We start from the raw sequence: 18,395 nt of genomic DNA, 5'->3' as shown, positions 1-18,395 counted from the left end.
ATATTATCGCCGAACTCGCTTTATATCACAATATCGCCGAAATAGATCACCCCGCGTCCGGTGCCGCGGTCCGCCGCCACGTCACCGTTTTTACCACGCTTTTGTCATGTGTACAACCGCGCTTTAGAGTTCGCGTACAGGTGGAGTGTACCTACTCATTGGAACAGTACGTCGGACGCGCAGGCGGCGCGGGCGTGGCGGCGGCCGGTTACGTGTGCACGCGGCTGTAGCGGTCGTGCAGCGCGCGCAGCGCGTCGGCGTGCGGCGCGTGCGGCGCGTGCGGCGCGCGCGGCGCGAGCGGCGGCTCGGCGCGCGGCGACGGCGAGCGCGGCGGCGGCGAGGGCGGCGCGGGCGGCGGCAGCGCCAGCACGTACCTGCCACACACACTCGCGCATCACGCTCTGTCGGACGATGCACTGCGTGCAGGATCCCTGACTATGTTTAATTCACTACAAAGCGCGTGATAAATGCTCTATATTAAAACCCTGAGACACTATAAGTACCTAGTGAGTAATTTCCAAAAATGTACGTAAGACTAGCGACGAGTAAAGCGCGTAACCCCGACCTCCTGTATTTATCTATGATATTGTGAACGCAGCAGCTGGTTGGCTGTGTAGTTGCGGACGAAAGTGAGCTGTACTTGAGGAACGTGTCACAGTTACCTGTGCAGCAGCGCACGGAAAGCGGCGGCGGGCTGCGCCTCGTGCCACAGCGGCGCGCCCAGCCCCAGCCACCACTCGCCCGCACCCACGCCCACGCCGCCCACGCCCACGCCCACGCCCATGCCGGGTGGCCACTCGCCCACACCTATATCATACACAAAACTTGAAAACCAACTCTTATTAAACGACGTTTACACTATGGTCCAGTAGCTTACGTCGTCTATCAGGGTTGAGGGTTGAGGGTTGAGGGTTGAGGGTTGAGGGTTGAGGGTTGAGGGTTGAGGGTTGAGGGTTGGGAGGGTTGGGAGCGTTGGGAGGGCTGGGAGTTCAATTATTGTGAAATCTTTCTCTTGTACTTCCCACTATCGACGGTTTCTGAATCTCCATGTTCTAGGTTGGCAGCAACCCTGCAGCAGTGGGATTAAAGAGTTGAATCTAACATAATTTATAGGATCGTCTCGCAATCTTTCTCTAATGATTAAAAAATAATAATTTGCAAATTGGTCCAGGAACCTCAAAAAAATCATAGTAGGGAACTTTCAAGATCCCGACGACTAACTAAAGCGTCTGACCGAGCCACAATATTTTAATCTGTCAAAGAAAGTCACGTTATGTACTAAAATGTATTAATGTATGCGTCGTCTCGGCCCGGTTATCCCTGGTAACTGGTAAGTCATGATTCTATGTACTAAACTAAACTATAAACACGACAGTGCACTAAACTAAACTACAGGTAATCGGTACAAAGATTACATTCATGTTGTAATGTAACAATTCCCAGTTATTATCATAATACCTACTTCAAATATGGCGTTCAATAAACAACGCTTAACGTCAACAATCGATACTAAATAATCGAATAACAATATCGATTGCTCCAACAGGTGAGCCGGCTGCTCCTGCAATAGGTATCGAGTACTTGCGACACACTGCACGTCTGTGTACTCGCACCTGGCACCTGTCAGTGCAGTGGCTGCTATCACTACTTCACGAAGCTCACTTCAATTCAAGTCTGGCCACTTTATTTTTCCATTTTACAAAATCTACGGCCATTAAAACTATTTTGTTTTCCAATATCCCAAAAACATACATACATATTTTACCTAATTCAATGTCCTATGGAAGTTTAACTCGGCAGGAACTTAGCTACTTCTCGAGTATCAACTGTACATTTCGTGAAGATAAATACGTCGAAATCTGGCAATTATAACATTTCAACGCTAGAGAAATTCAAATCTATTTTCATGTGAATGAAAAAGAAGACAATTATTATAATGTAGATCTATTAATTGCCAACCCTGCACTGTTATATGATAGTGATCGGTAAACTGTGGTAATCACCAGTCCACAAACCGTCCACTAAGTTGCACGCGTTATCATATCACGCTCTAATGACGCGTCGCGTCGCCCCGTAGCGCGTAGCTACGCGTAGTTGTTGCGATCCTCGGCCGATAACTGTGTAATTATAGGCTTTCCTTGTCACACCATACGTCTAATTATTTCCCGATACATTTTGTTAAATAAAACGGACCTACTATTTTTTGGCTTATAGTATTTTATGGAGGCTAACTCTATTTAAACAAAAACCTCATCAACTTTACTGGGCTTACCTAATCTTATCTAACGAAAGTTGTAATAAAAATTATGTTTTGCTCTACCTAAACTAAATGTTATGAATTTCTAGAAATAAATTCCACGTCAATAAAAAAATCGTCCTCGCTTTGATCGGTGTGAAAGTAGCCATTAGAAGTCATCACAAGTGAAGCGAGGAGCAAGGAAAAAGCGTCTCCATCTTATATTGCACTAATCTTTGGATAAAAGTTATGAATTTTTTATTCAAAAATATCGTGCAGCTACTCACAATTAGATAAATAATAAAACTAAAGCGATATAAACATGTTGGTGACATTAAACCGATTCCCGTAGCTCGTGGTGATGCGCTAATGACGGCGCGGAGCAGGGCGGCGGAGATCGTGAGTAGATATTGAATATCACCAAATTGGGCGATAATGTCATTATAATGATACGTTCCGGTTGTTTATAGTTGTAACAGTGTAGTAGTCACACAATTGTTTTGTATTCGACAGGGCCTGGCAAACCTACTTGTATTTATTTGGCAATGCTACTTCGTAACTCCGTAAAGTTGCGGGCTGGCGGATGTAACGTGGGAAGGCGGAGAGCTGGGCACTGGGCAGTGCTGGCACTCCGTGGATAGTTACCGTGGTCGTGGTGCAGGAAGGGCGCGTGCTCGCGGCCCAGCGCCTTCTCGCGCTTGCGCCACTTGGCGCGCCGGTTCTGGAACCACACCTGCGCAACCAGTACTTCACTTTACACCATACCCATCGTTACCAATAGTAGGTAAAGACAAAGGCGATTAGTCGAACAATCGAAAAATAATCGATTATTTTCGATTGGTTAATTATTTATTGTTACTTAATGTGGGGGTCTGGGACGATAAGTCGAAAATTGTGTGTAATGGGCTATTGATTTAGATTTTTGATTTATTCGTTCAAGACCATGCGCTTTGTAGATCAGCTAACAATCGATGAATCGAGAAATCGACTAATCGATTGTTAAATCGACATTCGATTGTTCAATTGTTCGATTCATTCGATTGTTGTTTTGCAACTACTTTGTTGTGTTTATCTGTTTCGTGTATCGGTTAACTAGACAAGTATCTGAACCCAGCACGCCGGAGTCAGCAATTACGGCACGATGCGGCACGGCGCGGCACGGACGGCACGCCGGAGTCAGCAACGGCACCATGCCGCACGGCGCGGCACGGTCGGCACGCCGGAGTCTCCGCGTCCACTTTGAATGTTTTTTATCGCGTAATTGTCGCCAATTTGCCGCTCTCCACTACAATGGGGCCGTAATGAAAAGCAATTACGCATACGTGGTTTTCGCGCGCGATCCCACACAATGGAAATTCAACTCTGTCGCTTTCCGTTTCAATCCACATTTGCATGGCGGCGCCGGAGAATAGAAACAAATTGAGCTAGTCGAGCCGCATTGCGCTAATAAAAAGACATTGTAGCCGGCGAAAGGCAAAAATGCTATAATTTCATAATTTCCAAATGAGTCCATTCGCTGCGGCGACGTCGAGAGGCGGGCGGGGGCGGCGGAGTGGGGGGGGGGGGGGGAGGAGGGGTGAAATTGACTGAACTTAAACGTTACAATTACTGTGAGACGCTCGATTGAAGCCAAACCATAGAAACTCTTGAGAATAGGAAAATGTACTTCGTTATATACAGATTTCTTTTATTGCGTGACAGCTTGCGCTTGCCGACTATCATGCGAGGTCTGCATCGGAGCACGCTGAGGTACATACCTACGAGATGCCTGAGGGTCACTCTCGCCTCGAAGAACATACATTATCGAAGTTCGACAATAGCATTGTTATCTCTGAAATTGTTTTCTCTGAAAATAAATCGGAGCATAATGTCACCCGCTTCACTTTGTATAATTTTGTCACATCATCTAAACTACTGTTCTCAGCAACATCCAACCGATACAAGATTGGTAGGCAGGTACTTCCTGGCAGATTGCGATCCATTATCGCTCTAAAAATAATTCCGAAGTGTTTGTCAATCTGTCTGTGTGTCACGTCTCAACTGCTGAACTGATAATAAAATTGAACACTGACCTAACTCGTATCTTGGAGATGGGCAGTCCGTACCCGAAGGGCTTATAGCCCTCGGCAGGAGTCACTAACCTAAAATTTTGATATTTATTGTAGAACGTTGAGCCAAAACCAAATCAATTAAATTATTTTTTTGGTGGAATATGAAATTTTGGTATATTATGTACCATATTATATTGTACCAGCGACTCGCCCCGGCTTCGCACGGGTGTTCTATGGAAAAGTGGTTATAATGGCTAAAATATAAATGTTTGGTTTATACTATTGCGGACTTTTTTGTAGGCATTATTGAGTTCTACAACTTTTCTGTAGAAGTCAACCATACATCTCTAACCATTTAGGCAGCGTTCGCGAGAATCGTTAACGTACGGCAGTGTTTTCGACGCCTTACTCCACAATTTTCACTACAACGAAAAATCCTATCTATTTTCCGGGATAAAATATAGCCTATACGGATTCGGAAGAATCCCTCTAAGTAATGGTAAAAGAAATTTTGAAATCGTTCCAGTAGTATTTGAGCCTATTCAATACAAACATACAAAAATACAAAGGTTTCCTCTTTATAATATTAGTATAGATTTAAACAACAAATTCTGAATACAACGATTTATAAAATAGTTTGAAAGTTGTGGCCAAAACAGACGATCATTTTTGGGTTTTTCCTTTACTGTTAATTGCGATGTTCAGGCTCGGAAAAGAAATATTTCATACACCGAAAAATGTGATGTTCATAATTATGTGCGGAACCCTACACGAGCGAGGCCCCATTCGCACTTGACTGGTTTATAAGAGTTCAGCCACTTGCGTGTACACTAGCGAGCAGCCGGAGTATTAGTGGTTCCACTAATGAAGCAGTTCAATTTAATTAGAGCCGACTTGAAATAAAACGAGACTGATTGAGCGCGCATTGTTCGCGTGGAGTGGAGTCGCGTTACACCGCCACTGTTCGCCGCTTTGCGCGGCTCACTCCACCCTCCTGTAGAGTGCTGCGCGCCATCTACGAGAGGATTGAACGCAATTGACGCGAGCCGAGTGGGATGTAAGAACCGCGCCCTCCGCGGCAGGGCTGCTGCCGGCGCCGGCGCTGCGCCGAGCGACGCCGTCAGCGGCCAGCGCGGCGGGTGGATAAGGAAGGCGGAGGACCGTGTTTGGGGGTGCGCTCTCGATGAGGTCCAGCGGTGGAAGCATACAGGATTGGAGCCTTTGATGTAACTTAATAAAAATGTCTGAATTCATGATTTGGAAAATGCACCGTTTTGGAAGATGTACATAGTGCTTGAAACTTTAATAAACAAAAGGGAAGTTTTATGATTTATTATTATAAATATATGGAAGGCAGTTCTGCATATACCTAGTGAGTAGGAATCTACGACAGCTAAAACAAATCAAATGGAAAGATATAATTCAGTGTTGTAAGTGTCTACTACGGAGTACTGCGGAGTGTACTGTATTGTAAGAGCCTGTAACACGAGAGGCGCAGCAGCTGGAGAACTTCATCTCGCGTTAAACGGAGCCATTACAATAGCCGTTGATGTTCCATTCACGAAGCGAGGCGAGCGAGTGAGGCGAGGCGATGAGGCGAGGAGGCGAGGCGAGGAGGCGACACGAGAGCCAATCTTGGCGCGGTGTAACGAGGCGCAATTAAAGACGTACTGCAGAGCATCTAATGACCGAAATGAATTCCTCATTAGGCGAATGCAGCCCTGCGAAATATTAAAGTGTTTTATTGTCTGTGCCGACTGCTCTCGAGGCCGCGAGATTACCTCCCCCCCCCCCCCCCCCCTCACGCCGGGCGCACCCCCGCGCACCCCCACGCGCCCTCGCCGAGTAATTACCAAATTGCAGCGCCGCTCACTTTAACTGCAGTTGGAGAGCTCTCGCGCTCAAACCGTGCTTAATTAAACTATTGTTAGTCGCCGCCGACCTGACCCGACACGACACGACCCGACACGACCCGACACGACTCGACCCGGCCGACTGACGAGCAGTAACTCTCACTACGACCACGTCGATACTCAATTTCGGTACTACCGTTTTGTGGAATACCTACGCTTGACATAAGAACAAAATCATTAGAGTGTAAATGTATGTCGTGAAAGGCAAAGTCAGAATAGGACTTGTAACAGTTCGGAAGTTTTAGCAATTAGTGCAGCAAAGTTGCAGACGAGGAGAGGGGGGGGGGGGGGGGAGAAGGGGGGGCGCACAATTAGCACAACACGAGACATTAGCGTGAGGATGTAATGAGTATAATGACGCTGAATTAGCGGCCATTGTGGACGAGCCTGCCGCTGCCGCCCGGCGCCGCCCGCCCGCGCCGCCCGCCCGCTGTCAACTCAATCTTACTTAGCGATTAATGTATGTGTCGGTACTATGGGTCGTCAACACTGATTTCCCGCCAGTAAGTATCTGTCGCGTGTGTAGCCGCTATATTACAACATTTCACGACAGAAGTTTATACGCATGAGTTGTACAATGAAATAAAAGTGAATGTTCGATCTAATTGAAGATGTTGTTTTCTACCACTAAGCTTCCATGTAGTAGGCCACTAGCGTGCGACAAGTGTGCGTGCACTCCGCGCGGACAATGGCGCTAATGCTAATTGCCGCGTTGTGGCCGCCGCGTCGCCGCCTCTCACCGCGCCACTGCGACACCCGCTGGTGCACTCCTCCTGTTTGAGTGTACACTGTACACTGAGTGTGTACACATTCCGCTGAATATCGTACGTTCAACCATCAATGGGCAATCTAATCATGTGCAACAGGTGCGACAGTTAACATGACCACGAAATTACGAACCGTATGAGTGTTCTACTGTCATAGTGTTTTTTTACCCGACTACGGCAAAGCCGAAAGGAAGGGTTATGATTTTAGCAGTCTATGTATGTATGTATGTATGTATGTAAATATGTATGTATGTAAATATGTATGTATGTTTGTATCCAGATTTTGTGTGTTCCACCGTAGCGCCTAAACTACTGGGCCGATTTTGATGAATGAGGTGTCAATCGATTCTTTGTAATGGCCCGGGTGACATAGGCTATACTTTATACGAAAAAAATCGTCCTGACGGAAGTTACATCAAAAAAAGTGAGGGTCTCGAATTTTTTTTATTGCTATTGCGTCGAGTGGGATGTCCAACGAAAGAGAAAAAAATTCTGAGTTCATAAATATAAATTTAGTTAGTATTAAAATATACCAAGCGACAGAAACCCCATTTTACTATAATTAAATTCGTTTCGATTAGACATAACCGATGGCGCCACTAGCTGCTTACAACGCATAGCTCACAGAATTTCTCATATAGTACGTAGTTGATCACAGTTCTTGCACCCTATTAATTGATTATTCTTTTTATTATTTAAATATATAATATATAGTTATCATTAAAATATACCAAGCGACAGAAATCCCATTTTATTATAATTTTATTATTTCTCATACAGCAGCGCCACCTATTGGCTATTTACGAGACCTCAGTTAATCGTCGCATCATAGACTTATTAAAACGGAAAAGTTTCAAATAAAAAAAAGTTGAAAAAACTATAACCCGACTACGGAAAAAATAAGACAACTTGAACCCGACTTGGTACAAGTAAAATAAACTAAAAAGAAAGAAACAAGATTGTGCTTAGTGCTATCATCGTCTTGATTGAGATTCAACACAAAGGCCGTGGTCGTGCGTTGTCGACAGCAAAAAGAAAATATTCTAATTTGGTAGACAAATAAAATCACTGGGAATTCCGTCAATCAAGGATAAGAAATACGCTGTCGACAACGCACGACCACGGCCTTTGTGTTGAATCTCAATCAAGACGATGATAGCACTAAGCACAATCTTGTTTCTTTCTTTTTAGTTTATTTTACTTGTACCAAGTCGGGTTCAAGTTGTCTTATTTTTTCCGTAGTCGGGTTATAGTTTTTTCAACTTTTTTCACTATAATGGAAACAGCTGTAACTTTGGATATGGGTATAATATGTGAACTGTTGTGTTGTTTATTGAAAAATAAATGTTTCGGAATCGCGACCTCGCACCAAAGCGCAGCGTTGAAAAATCCCCTCTAGATCAGTTGTCGACCTATTTTATTCTATTATTCAAAAACAAGTTATATTAAACGAGTGTACAGGAGAGTCTACGCGTGGAAACCTCTGCGGGAGACCTATGCCCAGCAGTGGACGTCTGCTGAATGTAAGCGTTAGTCGAGTTAATACACAGCGCACTCCGACCGCCCGGTACAAAAACATCCTGCTGGACGTCTGAGGTATCGCTGTTGATGAGCGCAGCCGCACACGCCTGCAAGCTCTCGGAGCGGCAACTCGAGTGAAGCTGCAGCGGGCCACCGACAGCCTCTAGTGCTGGGGTCAGGAGTCGGACAGGCTGTAGATCGCGGGGTCCGCGCAGTATTGCAGTTACAAGTGTTCGCTTCAAACGCAAATTCACTCTCGTACAATTCTGTGCTCGTTATCTACGTTAATAATTATTTTTTTTCCAAGATGGCGGCGCGAGCGGCAAAGGTACGAGGTGGCAAAATAAAAATTCGGAAAGAGCACATCGAAATCTATAAAACCACCAATTTGCATAACATTCTGAAAACTTTCCAGATAAGCCCCTTTTTGAGGACCAAATTACTGGGCTAAATAATATTAAATTATAAATGTCTCTATCAGTAGTTCCAGGGATCGCGAAATGAATGTGCGCGAAGGCAATATCGCCCCACAAACGAACCGCGGAACTCATCGCGAGCTTCATTATGTAGTTACTGAATAGTTACGGCGAATTTAATTACGCTTTCGCCCAGTACCTGATTACAAATGTATTTATATTTATTAACAATCGTTAAGTTCTTAATTAAATTGATGATGTATTTTATTAATTTTAAATTAAATTATAATTTAATCAATTGTGTCATCATTTTCGTCATTAGCTGATGGATCCTCTGTCCAAATAATTACAGAACTACAGAATATTCGTACTCGTATGTATTATGTGCGGGGTGCGGTATGTGTGGGGTGCGGCATGTGCGGTGTGCGGTATGTGCGGGCTGCGGTATATGTGAGGTGCGGTATGTTTGGGGTGCGGTATGTGTGGTGTGCGGTATGTGTGGGGTGCGGTATGTTCGGTGTGCGGTATGTGTGAGGTGCGGTATGTGCGGGGTGTGGTATGTGCAGTGTGCGGTATGTTCGGGGTGCGGTGTGCGGTATGTGTGGGGTGCGGTATGTGCGGTGTGCGGTATGTGCGGGGTGCGGTTTGTGTGAGGTGCGGCATGTGCGGTGTGCGGTATGTGCGGGCTGCGGTGTGTATGGGGCGCGGTATGTGCGGGCTGCGGTGTGTGCGGGGTGCGGACACCGACCTGCACTCTGGCCTCGCTGAGGTCGAGCCTCATGGCGAGCTCCTCCCTCGTGAACACGTTGGGGTACTGCGTCTTGTCGAAGGCGCGCTCCAGCTCGTGCAGCTGGTACGTGGTGAAGGTGGTGCGGTGTGCGGTGTGTGCGGGGTGCGGTATGTGTGAGGTGCGGCATGTGCGGTGTGCGGTATGTGCGGGCTGCGGTGTGTATGGGGTGCGGTATGTGCGGGCTGCGGTGTGTGCGGGGTGCGGACACCGACCTGCACTCTGGCCTCGCTGAGGTCGAGCCTCATGGCGAGCTCCTCCCTCGTGAACACGTCGGGGTACTGCGTCTTCTCGAAGGCGCGCTCCAGCTCGTGCAGCTGGTACGTGGTGAAGGTGGTGCGGTGTGCGGTGTGTGCGGTGTGCGGCATGTGCGGGCTGCGGTGTGTATGGGGTGCGGTATGTGCGGGCTGCGGTGTGTGCGGGGTGCGGACACCGACCTGCACTCTGGCCTCGCTGAGGTCGAGCCTCATGGCGAGCTCCTCCCTCGTGAACACGTCGGGGTACTGCGTCTTCTCGAAGGCGCGCTCCAGCTCGTGCAGCTGGTACGTGGTGAAGGTGGTGCGGTGTGCGGTGTGTGCGGTGTGCGGCATGTGCGGGCTGCGGTGTGTATGGGGTGCGGTATGTGCGGGCTGCGGTGTGTGCGGGGTGCGGACACCGACCTGCACTCTGGCCTCGCTGAGGTCGAGCCTCATGGCGAGCTCCTCCCTCGTGAACACGTCGGGGTACTGCGTCTTCTCGAAGGCGCGCTCCAGCTCGTGCAGCTGGTACGTGGTGAAGGTGGTGCGGCTGCGGCGCACCTGCTTGCAACACACACCACACCGACATTGAACAACATGAGACGCCGCGCGCCGGGTGAGCGCGCGACACTCAACGACATTTGAGAATCTTTAAAAAATCAACCGAGTTTCAAATGTTTATTTGATGCTCAACAAGTCACTTAATTAGGTTTTACAGTGACGCACTTTTTACTGAATGAAAACATCGCAAGGAAACGTGTATGTCCAGAAAGGAATTCTAAGATAGTAGGCGCGTGAAACTGGGGCGAGCCAGTATTGAACGCTTGATATCAGTGTACATGTAGACTCAGAATATTATAAAATGAATTGTTTTAAGAACTTTAAAAGCTGAAAAATGAATAAATTTCTTTTAAATTGTTTCAAAATCTTTCTTTTTGCCCTGCTCCGAGTCGCCGGACGACGCGCGACGCATCAAGCGTAGCAAGTTACCTTGCGCGGCCGGCCCGCGTCCATGGCGTCCAGCGCGTCCATCTCTGCGCGTTCGGGCTCGGCGCTCGGCTCGTGCTCGTGCTCGTGCTCGTGCTCCGCCTCGTGCTCCGAGTCGGAGTGGATGCCCTCGCTCTTCATTTCCACGCAGCGATCCACACCATCTGACAAAAACATAGCCTTTCGTCAAATTTCTTTATTTACCTAACGGTCCTCTTCAAATGCCCAGACCAGCTCAATATGGAAGTTAGCAAATTTATAACAGACGTACAAAAGTCAGCTTAGCATAATCCGTCATCGATTAAAAATCGAAGACGCGATAGTACCGAGGATTAATAATAAGATACCAAAAAAAAAATAACAAAAAAAAATTAAAACCTGCATTTTTTTTAAAGTTCAAAATATATTGCAATTAAAACATTTAACTAATGTTAGAGGTCAACGAACGTTCCGTAAATAGGTCACTCGAAATCAAAGCCGCGTCGTAGGCGGGGCATTGACCGGAGTTTTGCACGCTATACAATGCGGGTTAGAAAAATTCTAAATCACTAAAACTACAAGATAAGGCAAATGGTTATTGGCATTGGATTGTGTAAAGGTAGTATAATAATATTGCTAAGTTTTAGCTAGCGTTCTGGTTACACTGTATATTCGCTCAGCATCTGGAAGATAATGACGTATTCGAACCAAATGATCTCATCGAGAATGAAGATAGCTAAGATAATCTGCAAAATATTAGACTTGCGGCATCAAAGAAAGTATTTGAAGAAATAAAGTGAGGCAAAAAATCTCCAGGATACGATCTCATTAGCAGAGAAATTATAAAAAACCTCGAAAAGCTTTAGTGAAAGTTACCAACGTCATCAATGCGTCATTTCGACAGACATGTTCCGGAGCTATGCTGCTGAAGTTGCTGTGGTTGCCGAGCGGGACACGTGCCATGAAACAACATCATACAGATTTACAGACCTATCTCTTTGTTACCAGTTATTTCGAAATTTTTTGAAAAACTGTTACTCAAGACACTAAACCCCTTACTAGAAGATACAAAATTAATTAGAGATTAGAGAATAGAACAGTGATTTGTAGCGATAGTGGCCATACGAATACTTATTCTGTGAGCATTTCAACTCTTCTTTCTTACTCTTTCCTTCTCTTCTTTCTAAATCTTTACTTATTACGGTTCCCGCGATACAGCCCGCCGACAGACGGACGAACGCACAGCGGAGGCTTAGTTCCGTTGGCACCGTCCCTGCACCAAAAGTTACTTACTAGTAGTAGTAAAGTTGGTTAAAATGATTTGTTATTCTGTACTCTTCGTAAAAGCCCCAACACTCGAAATATGAGAGTTTAATAGGTATAATCGCCGAGTAATATCGGTTCACATGGCAATATAAGCTAAATGGCAAAATGTCATGTTGCTAAAACACATTAACATCGCTTGATCAAACACGAATTAGCATTGTGTGTGTGTGTGTGTGTGTTCCCAGCGAGGATGCACCGGCGTGACATCGATCTCTTAATCCGGCGCAAACCTGCCCTCGATAATAGCGAATTAGTACCCCTCGCTAGCGACGACCGGCGCGGCGGCGCTGCAGCCAGTCCGACGGCTAAATACGCTTTTTGTGAAGCACTCAACGTCACTCGACGTTAGTCGCACTATTTACTTGTACTAATTGTATTTCAGTTAAGCCGCGCCGTGATTGTTGTCGGAGCGAGCGGCGCCGGGCGGCGGGCGCTAGCGAGCGGAGCAACTGCGCGCATTATGATCCCTACAATGATCCATTTCGATTATGTCGTTGTTGATATTAAAAAACATAAAGCGTTTATTCAACGATATGAATGTTCCCCAACACAGTTGTGGTCATCGCAACACGCTTTACACGCAGTCCGTTCCTACGAACGTGGCTAAGTAATTACAACTAACAACAGACGATACGTACTAAAGCTACGTGAATATTGTTTTCGCGCAAGCTTGATTTTTGCAAACCAACTGCGCCTAAAGTGTAGAAGTGTACTCGTAAGATTGACAGTGGCGCCGACACCGATGTTCCTCCGAGCGTGTTGGCACTGTGAAGCGCAGCATCTAATTCTAGTGGAACATAATATTACATTCTCTGTGTCTATTTTATTCATTTTCGATAGCTGTGACCCAAAAATCGACGACTACGGTAACACTTGGGCGAAGGATCGCAACAATTTAATCTTGGTGAACCCCAAAGGGTCGCTGATGACTGATACGTAACTGAGCTTAGTAAACATTTTGTTGCGCTTAAAATATTTCTAGAGAATGTGAAGTGAACGATGGGCCGCGGTTCGTACTGATCCTTACAATCATCTTCGGTGATGACTTATGACACGAACGAATAGGTACACAGATAGGTATATGGAGCTGAAAATTTTCTCCTGTTTGAATTCTGTGAATAAAATCCTAACTGCTTTGCCAATTGTGAAGGAGATTGCAATACTTTGTACGTCGCCGTCGCAGCTGAAGTAATCCCGTCGAATTGCCGCTTCAAGTGTGGCTCGTTACATCGTCGCACGCCGCGCGAGCCGTGCGGCCGCGCGAGCCCGCGTCGCCCGCGTCGCCCGCGTCGCCCGCGTCGCCCGCGTCGCCCGCGTCGCCGGGGAACAAGGTCGGAAATGCTGATACAATCTGAATTGTTAAACTTGTCGGTATACTCTCAAATGGTACTATTATGATAACATCGAGAATCGAGAGCGGTACTTTATATCATTTTCGTGAACCGGTTTGATCGAATTCCAATTGATAGTAATGACATCTTCCGAGCATTATTATCTCTGAATAAATATTCAGTCCTTTTCAATCGTTTCGTAAAATATACCTAAGTTCTTTGAATTGTATGGTTAGTGTGGAATAGATAGAGTAGCTCTAATAGGTATAAGTACTAAGGAGGTAAACATTGGCAGACTTGAGACACCTTTGAGCACACTATGGAGATTTGTAAAGGTTTTCCATACAGAGATGGCAGATTTCCTCACGACGATTTCTTCCTACTTTAAAAGTATGATATTAATAAAACAAATCTCCCCGGCAGCGGGTCAACTGACGCGTGTCGACACGAGTGTCTACGTATAAAGCCAAATAATTTTGCAATTCGCCGATTTTATTTTATTGAGTGGTAATTTCTCACGGGGAGCGTCGGGCGCCCTCCGCTAGCATCGGCCCGCGACTCCGCCCACGGACGGTATTATCTTTCAATCTGCCTTCATTATCGGTGAAACTGTTTACGCTTTCCTCGTATAAGAGTAACAAATAAAAACAATGAAATAATTGAAATGTTGTAAGGAAAAGGAGTGAGTATACGGAGAGCCGTGATAGCCCAGCGGTTGAGAGTCGAGGCGAGCGTCTGCCATTCGGAAGATCGAGTGTTCGATTCCGGACTCTAACTTTGGAGTCGTGTGCGTTCCGAGCGATTGATATCACTCGTTTTAATAACTGAAGACATCATATTCATATTGTTTTGGAAGATGTGTGGAGTCTGCCGCTTCGCTTTGGCCAGCTGATGGCGACTGCCACCTAAACCTTTCTGTTCTGCGAAAAGAGCTGTACTCAGTAGTGGGTTGGCGGCGATGATGATGAAGGAAAATGAATTAGTTCGTTACGGATCGCTTCTCAGAGCAGAGCGCGCTCGGCGCTTTCTTCTCGAGCAGTTAATGATCGGAAAAGTTAAAGTTACATAAGAGTAGCTAACTAAGAAAGAATGGATTCTGTTAAAGGAGAAATCGTATTGAATCAATCTTATTGTATGGAACAGAACACAAAAATCGTTAAAAGCTCCGCGCGCCGGTAGCGCCGCCAGGTAACGACATGTGAAGAGTCCTTTCACGCGCAGCCACCCGAGATAATCATCATATTTCCAAATCACTATTTGTTGTACAACTCAACGAGGTGTTTGATCGAACACGCTATTTTAGCTCTTTACACAAGTCATTATAGATTAGTTTCGCGTGGCGGCGTCGCGGCACATACGCCGCGGCGCCGCGGGGGGTCGGTTATTAGTTTGCGCGGCCGCTGCGCTGTGTACTTTGTGTAAGTCGGGAATATTAATATCTATTTGGGGTTATTTGAATTGGATGACGCTCGTGGGGAAGAACGGACTCGGAGTGATCGCCGTGCGGACTAGCTCATGCCGGCGACTTTATCCGCGTACGTTCAGCGCATTCAAATCACGGGGAACTTTTTGATTTTCCTTGGTAAGAAGTAGTACGTCTATCACTCTCCGAGTCTTTAATTATATCATGCAAAAAATTTCATCAATCCGTCGCTCTGTGTGGCGCGATTGAAGAACAAACAAACCCAATGTTGCATGTATAATGCGGGCATCGATTATTACGAGGTAAGTTATCCTCCCTCGGCAGAAACTGTCTCCTGGTCGCTCGTCGCTCGTCGCTCGTCGCTCGTCGCTCGTCACTCGTCAAGCACAATGGCGATGATGAGTACCTACTAGACGTAAAAACACTAGCTGTGTGACGTCATAAACATTTGACATAATTTGACGCCCTTTTTAGTTAAATCGATAATTTGAAATGGTTAGCCAACTTAAAATTATTAACAACGGATAACGGATATACAATATACGAATTTGGGAATACCCTCTACTAATAATTTATTTTGACCCAACTGCTCGATTACTTTCTACTCGGCTTTCCAGAACTGCAAAACTAGCACTCTTAACTTCAGAGCGTCTCACATGCATCGAGATCTCGAAACACCACGAATATTTTTATTTTTTTATTTTCCAAGCCAATCCGAGCCAATATCGCTTCACCCGCCGTAGAGTGAGCCGCTACAGTTCGGGGACTATTGATTAAGCCCTAATTCACACGAGCGTTAAAAAAGCGTTGCACTAAAACCCGGCGTTGCGCTGATAACACAAAGTGCGCGTTAAAAAAGCGTTGACGTGTGAACCGATACTTGGGAATGCGTTTGTTCTCTCGTGCGAATGAGGCCTAGTTCGTGCTAATAAATGTGAAAGCTAATGTTGGCTAGGTTTTCACGAACGGATTCTGATGTTTGGTGTAGAGTTGCTCACATCCCGGGGAAGGATACAGGCTCATTTTGATTCCGGGAAATCGAAGACTTCTCGCGTGACTTTAAAAACCTAACAGACAGACGAAGTCGCGGGCTGAACTAATAAATCAATAAATTTTCTTTTGGCTTTGATTCTCGGCATTTGGGAAGCGAGGTACGGTTTGACTCGGCTCAGGTCTCAGTAAAGCTTACAATTTAAATGCTCACCAAAGTAGGACCCAAGTACTAAGTTCCACATAAAACAAATTGACTTAAATAACAATTTTGCTTCCCAAAAACCTGATAATATGGTTTCAGTAGAGACCGTGAAATCTCTGCAAGAAACTATGTCTAGTACAAGATATAGTACAAGATTTGTACGTCAACAAAATAATGATAAAATGAGCGTCGTAGCACGCGGCGCGAACTAAGAGATCCTATTTATGTCTTTTACACGGCGCGGCGCTGCGGCGCTACGGCGCTACGGCGTAGCACTTCCGTAGAGCGACCACTACGGACTGACTTACGTAAGCCATTTAAAGTTTCAGCTCCAAACAATAACTTATTTGTATGTCTTCTACACGAGTAGGTACGACAAGTCTGTCTGCTACGCTTTCACGGCTAAACCGCTGAACCGATTTTGATGAAATTTGGTACCGACTTAGGATATTTTCCGGGGAAGGACATAGGCTACTTTTTATCCCGGAAAAACAAACAGTTCCTGCGGGATAGCCCTCCATCTTTCACGCATTTGTCGTTCAATAACGCCGCAACAGAGCTACGGATTGACGACATTTTTTGCATAGACATAATTGAAGACCTAACAAGTGATATAGGCTACTTTTTTCCCGAAAAAACAAACGGTTCCCGCATAATTTATGATGGTAAAAAGTTGTATCGAAGTTACCTATTTCGCATGGCGCTACGCGATTCAGATGCACGTATTGAAGTCTACAATTTAAAAGGAAAAATAACTGAGTGATCTATCAACGCACAGCTCAAACTACCTGACGGATATTTGGCGGACAGCTATAATTATGGCGTAGTCTTCTGCTAACAGAGGATTTTTAAAAATTCAACCCCCGAGGGCGAAAATAAGAGTTTGAAATTTGTTAAGTCCACGCGGATGAAGTTGCGAGCATTAGCTAGTCTTAGGTTATAATAAGTATTAAATAATATAAAGGCTTTGCTAATGATAACAATGCGATTAATAGTAGAAACTTAGCAGGCTGCCTGCCTCCCCGACACACGCGTACCTGCGCGTCCGCGTAGCCGATGTAACCTGTTCTAGAACTATGTAATTGTCTGCTCTTGGTTTGTAGATAACGTGCTCATTATGACTTTTACTTTCTTTGTGACTTCCATCTTAGACTACATGTTCACTAGCCACCGGCCGACACCGCAGCCACAGGCCTACTTGTAACAGAATCAGGAGTCGGGCGCGTACCGGGCGTGCGGCGGTGCCCCAGGATGCTGTCGATGGTGTAGGCGGCGCCGCGCCGCGCACTGCTGGCCATCGCGTCGCGCGCTACTCGCCGCACATCAGTCACTGCTCACTCACCGACTGACTGAACTAATGCACTTGTGTATTGTAAGTGGGTATCTAGTGACACAGTTGATCTGACCGATGACTCCAAATCCGATTATTTGAAAGTCCACGTAACGTCTATTCACCCGCTTTTGATAATTCTAGTCCCCATAATTTTAAGTAGAAATTAATCGCCACTAAGAACTATAATATCACAACGGAGGCTATTTATATTTTATGAATAATTAAATTAAATAATAAATCTGATAGAGTTACGATTTCACGAACTATGAAATAAACTCGCACGCTGAGCGTTCGCGAGGAGTCATACAACTCCACCCGACTGTTGCCTAAGTTTGACTGATGGCTTCGGCGAGTGTCACTCGGCCCGAGCCGCCTCCCGCTAGAGCCTTCCCGCCTCGCAGCCGTCCCGCTCGTCCCCGCGGGCTCCGCTAGCGCCGTCTCTGTCCCGCGCCCCGCCCCGCTGTCGCGATTGGTCATCCGCAAAGCTAGGGGTCACAAAAGCGCGAAGCGTCCACTCGTCAAAGCTCGCGTGGACGCGCGGCGGCGCACGTGTGACGACGACTCGCACGGAGCTCGCGATGAACTCGAACTGGGATTTCAAAAATCCGAGATCTAGGGCTGCTTTACTTAAAATGAACCGAAACTTCAAAAAACCCACAAACAACCAAACTAGGGGTTTGCTTTATTATAGCATTGTGTATAGATAAGTAGGTATATTTTAACCGACTTTCAAAAAGGAGATGGTTCTCAATTCAACCCTTATTTTTTTTTTTAATGTATGTACCTACACCGATTTTTTCGAGGCTTCTGTACCGATTTGCAAAATTTTTTTTTAATGAACAGTGGAAGTTTTCGTGGTGGTCCTATAAATATTCCTGTATCCAATTAATTAAT

General features: G+C 45.9%; 1 protein-coding gene across 1 annotated transcript; it reads right to left on the bottom strand.

Moving 5' to 3' along the window:
- Nucleotides 1-208: 208 nt before the first annotated feature.
- LOC123865388 (retinal homeobox protein Rx-like) lies at nt 209-17,818 on the bottom strand. The gene is made up of 6 exons (XM_045906388.1): nt 17,397-17,818; nt 10,918-11,078; nt 10,351-10,488; nt 2,882-2,969; nt 663-807; nt 209-374 (listed from the first exon to the last, which is right to left on the bottom strand). Exons 1-6 carry the CDS (start codon nt 17,464-17,466, stop codon nt 209-211), a joined length of 768 nt encoding a protein of 255 aa, XP_045762344.1. The 5' UTR covers nt 17,467-17,818.
- Nucleotides 17,819-18,395: the final 577 nt, after the last annotated feature.

This window comes from Maniola jurtina, chromosome 5, assembly GCF_905333055.1.
Source record: "Maniola jurtina chromosome 5, ilManJurt1.1, whole genome shotgun sequence".
NCBI lineage: Eukaryota > Metazoa > Arthropoda > Insecta > Lepidoptera > Nymphalidae > Maniola > Maniola jurtina.
This window is presented reverse-complemented; position numbering and strand designations above follow the sequence as displayed.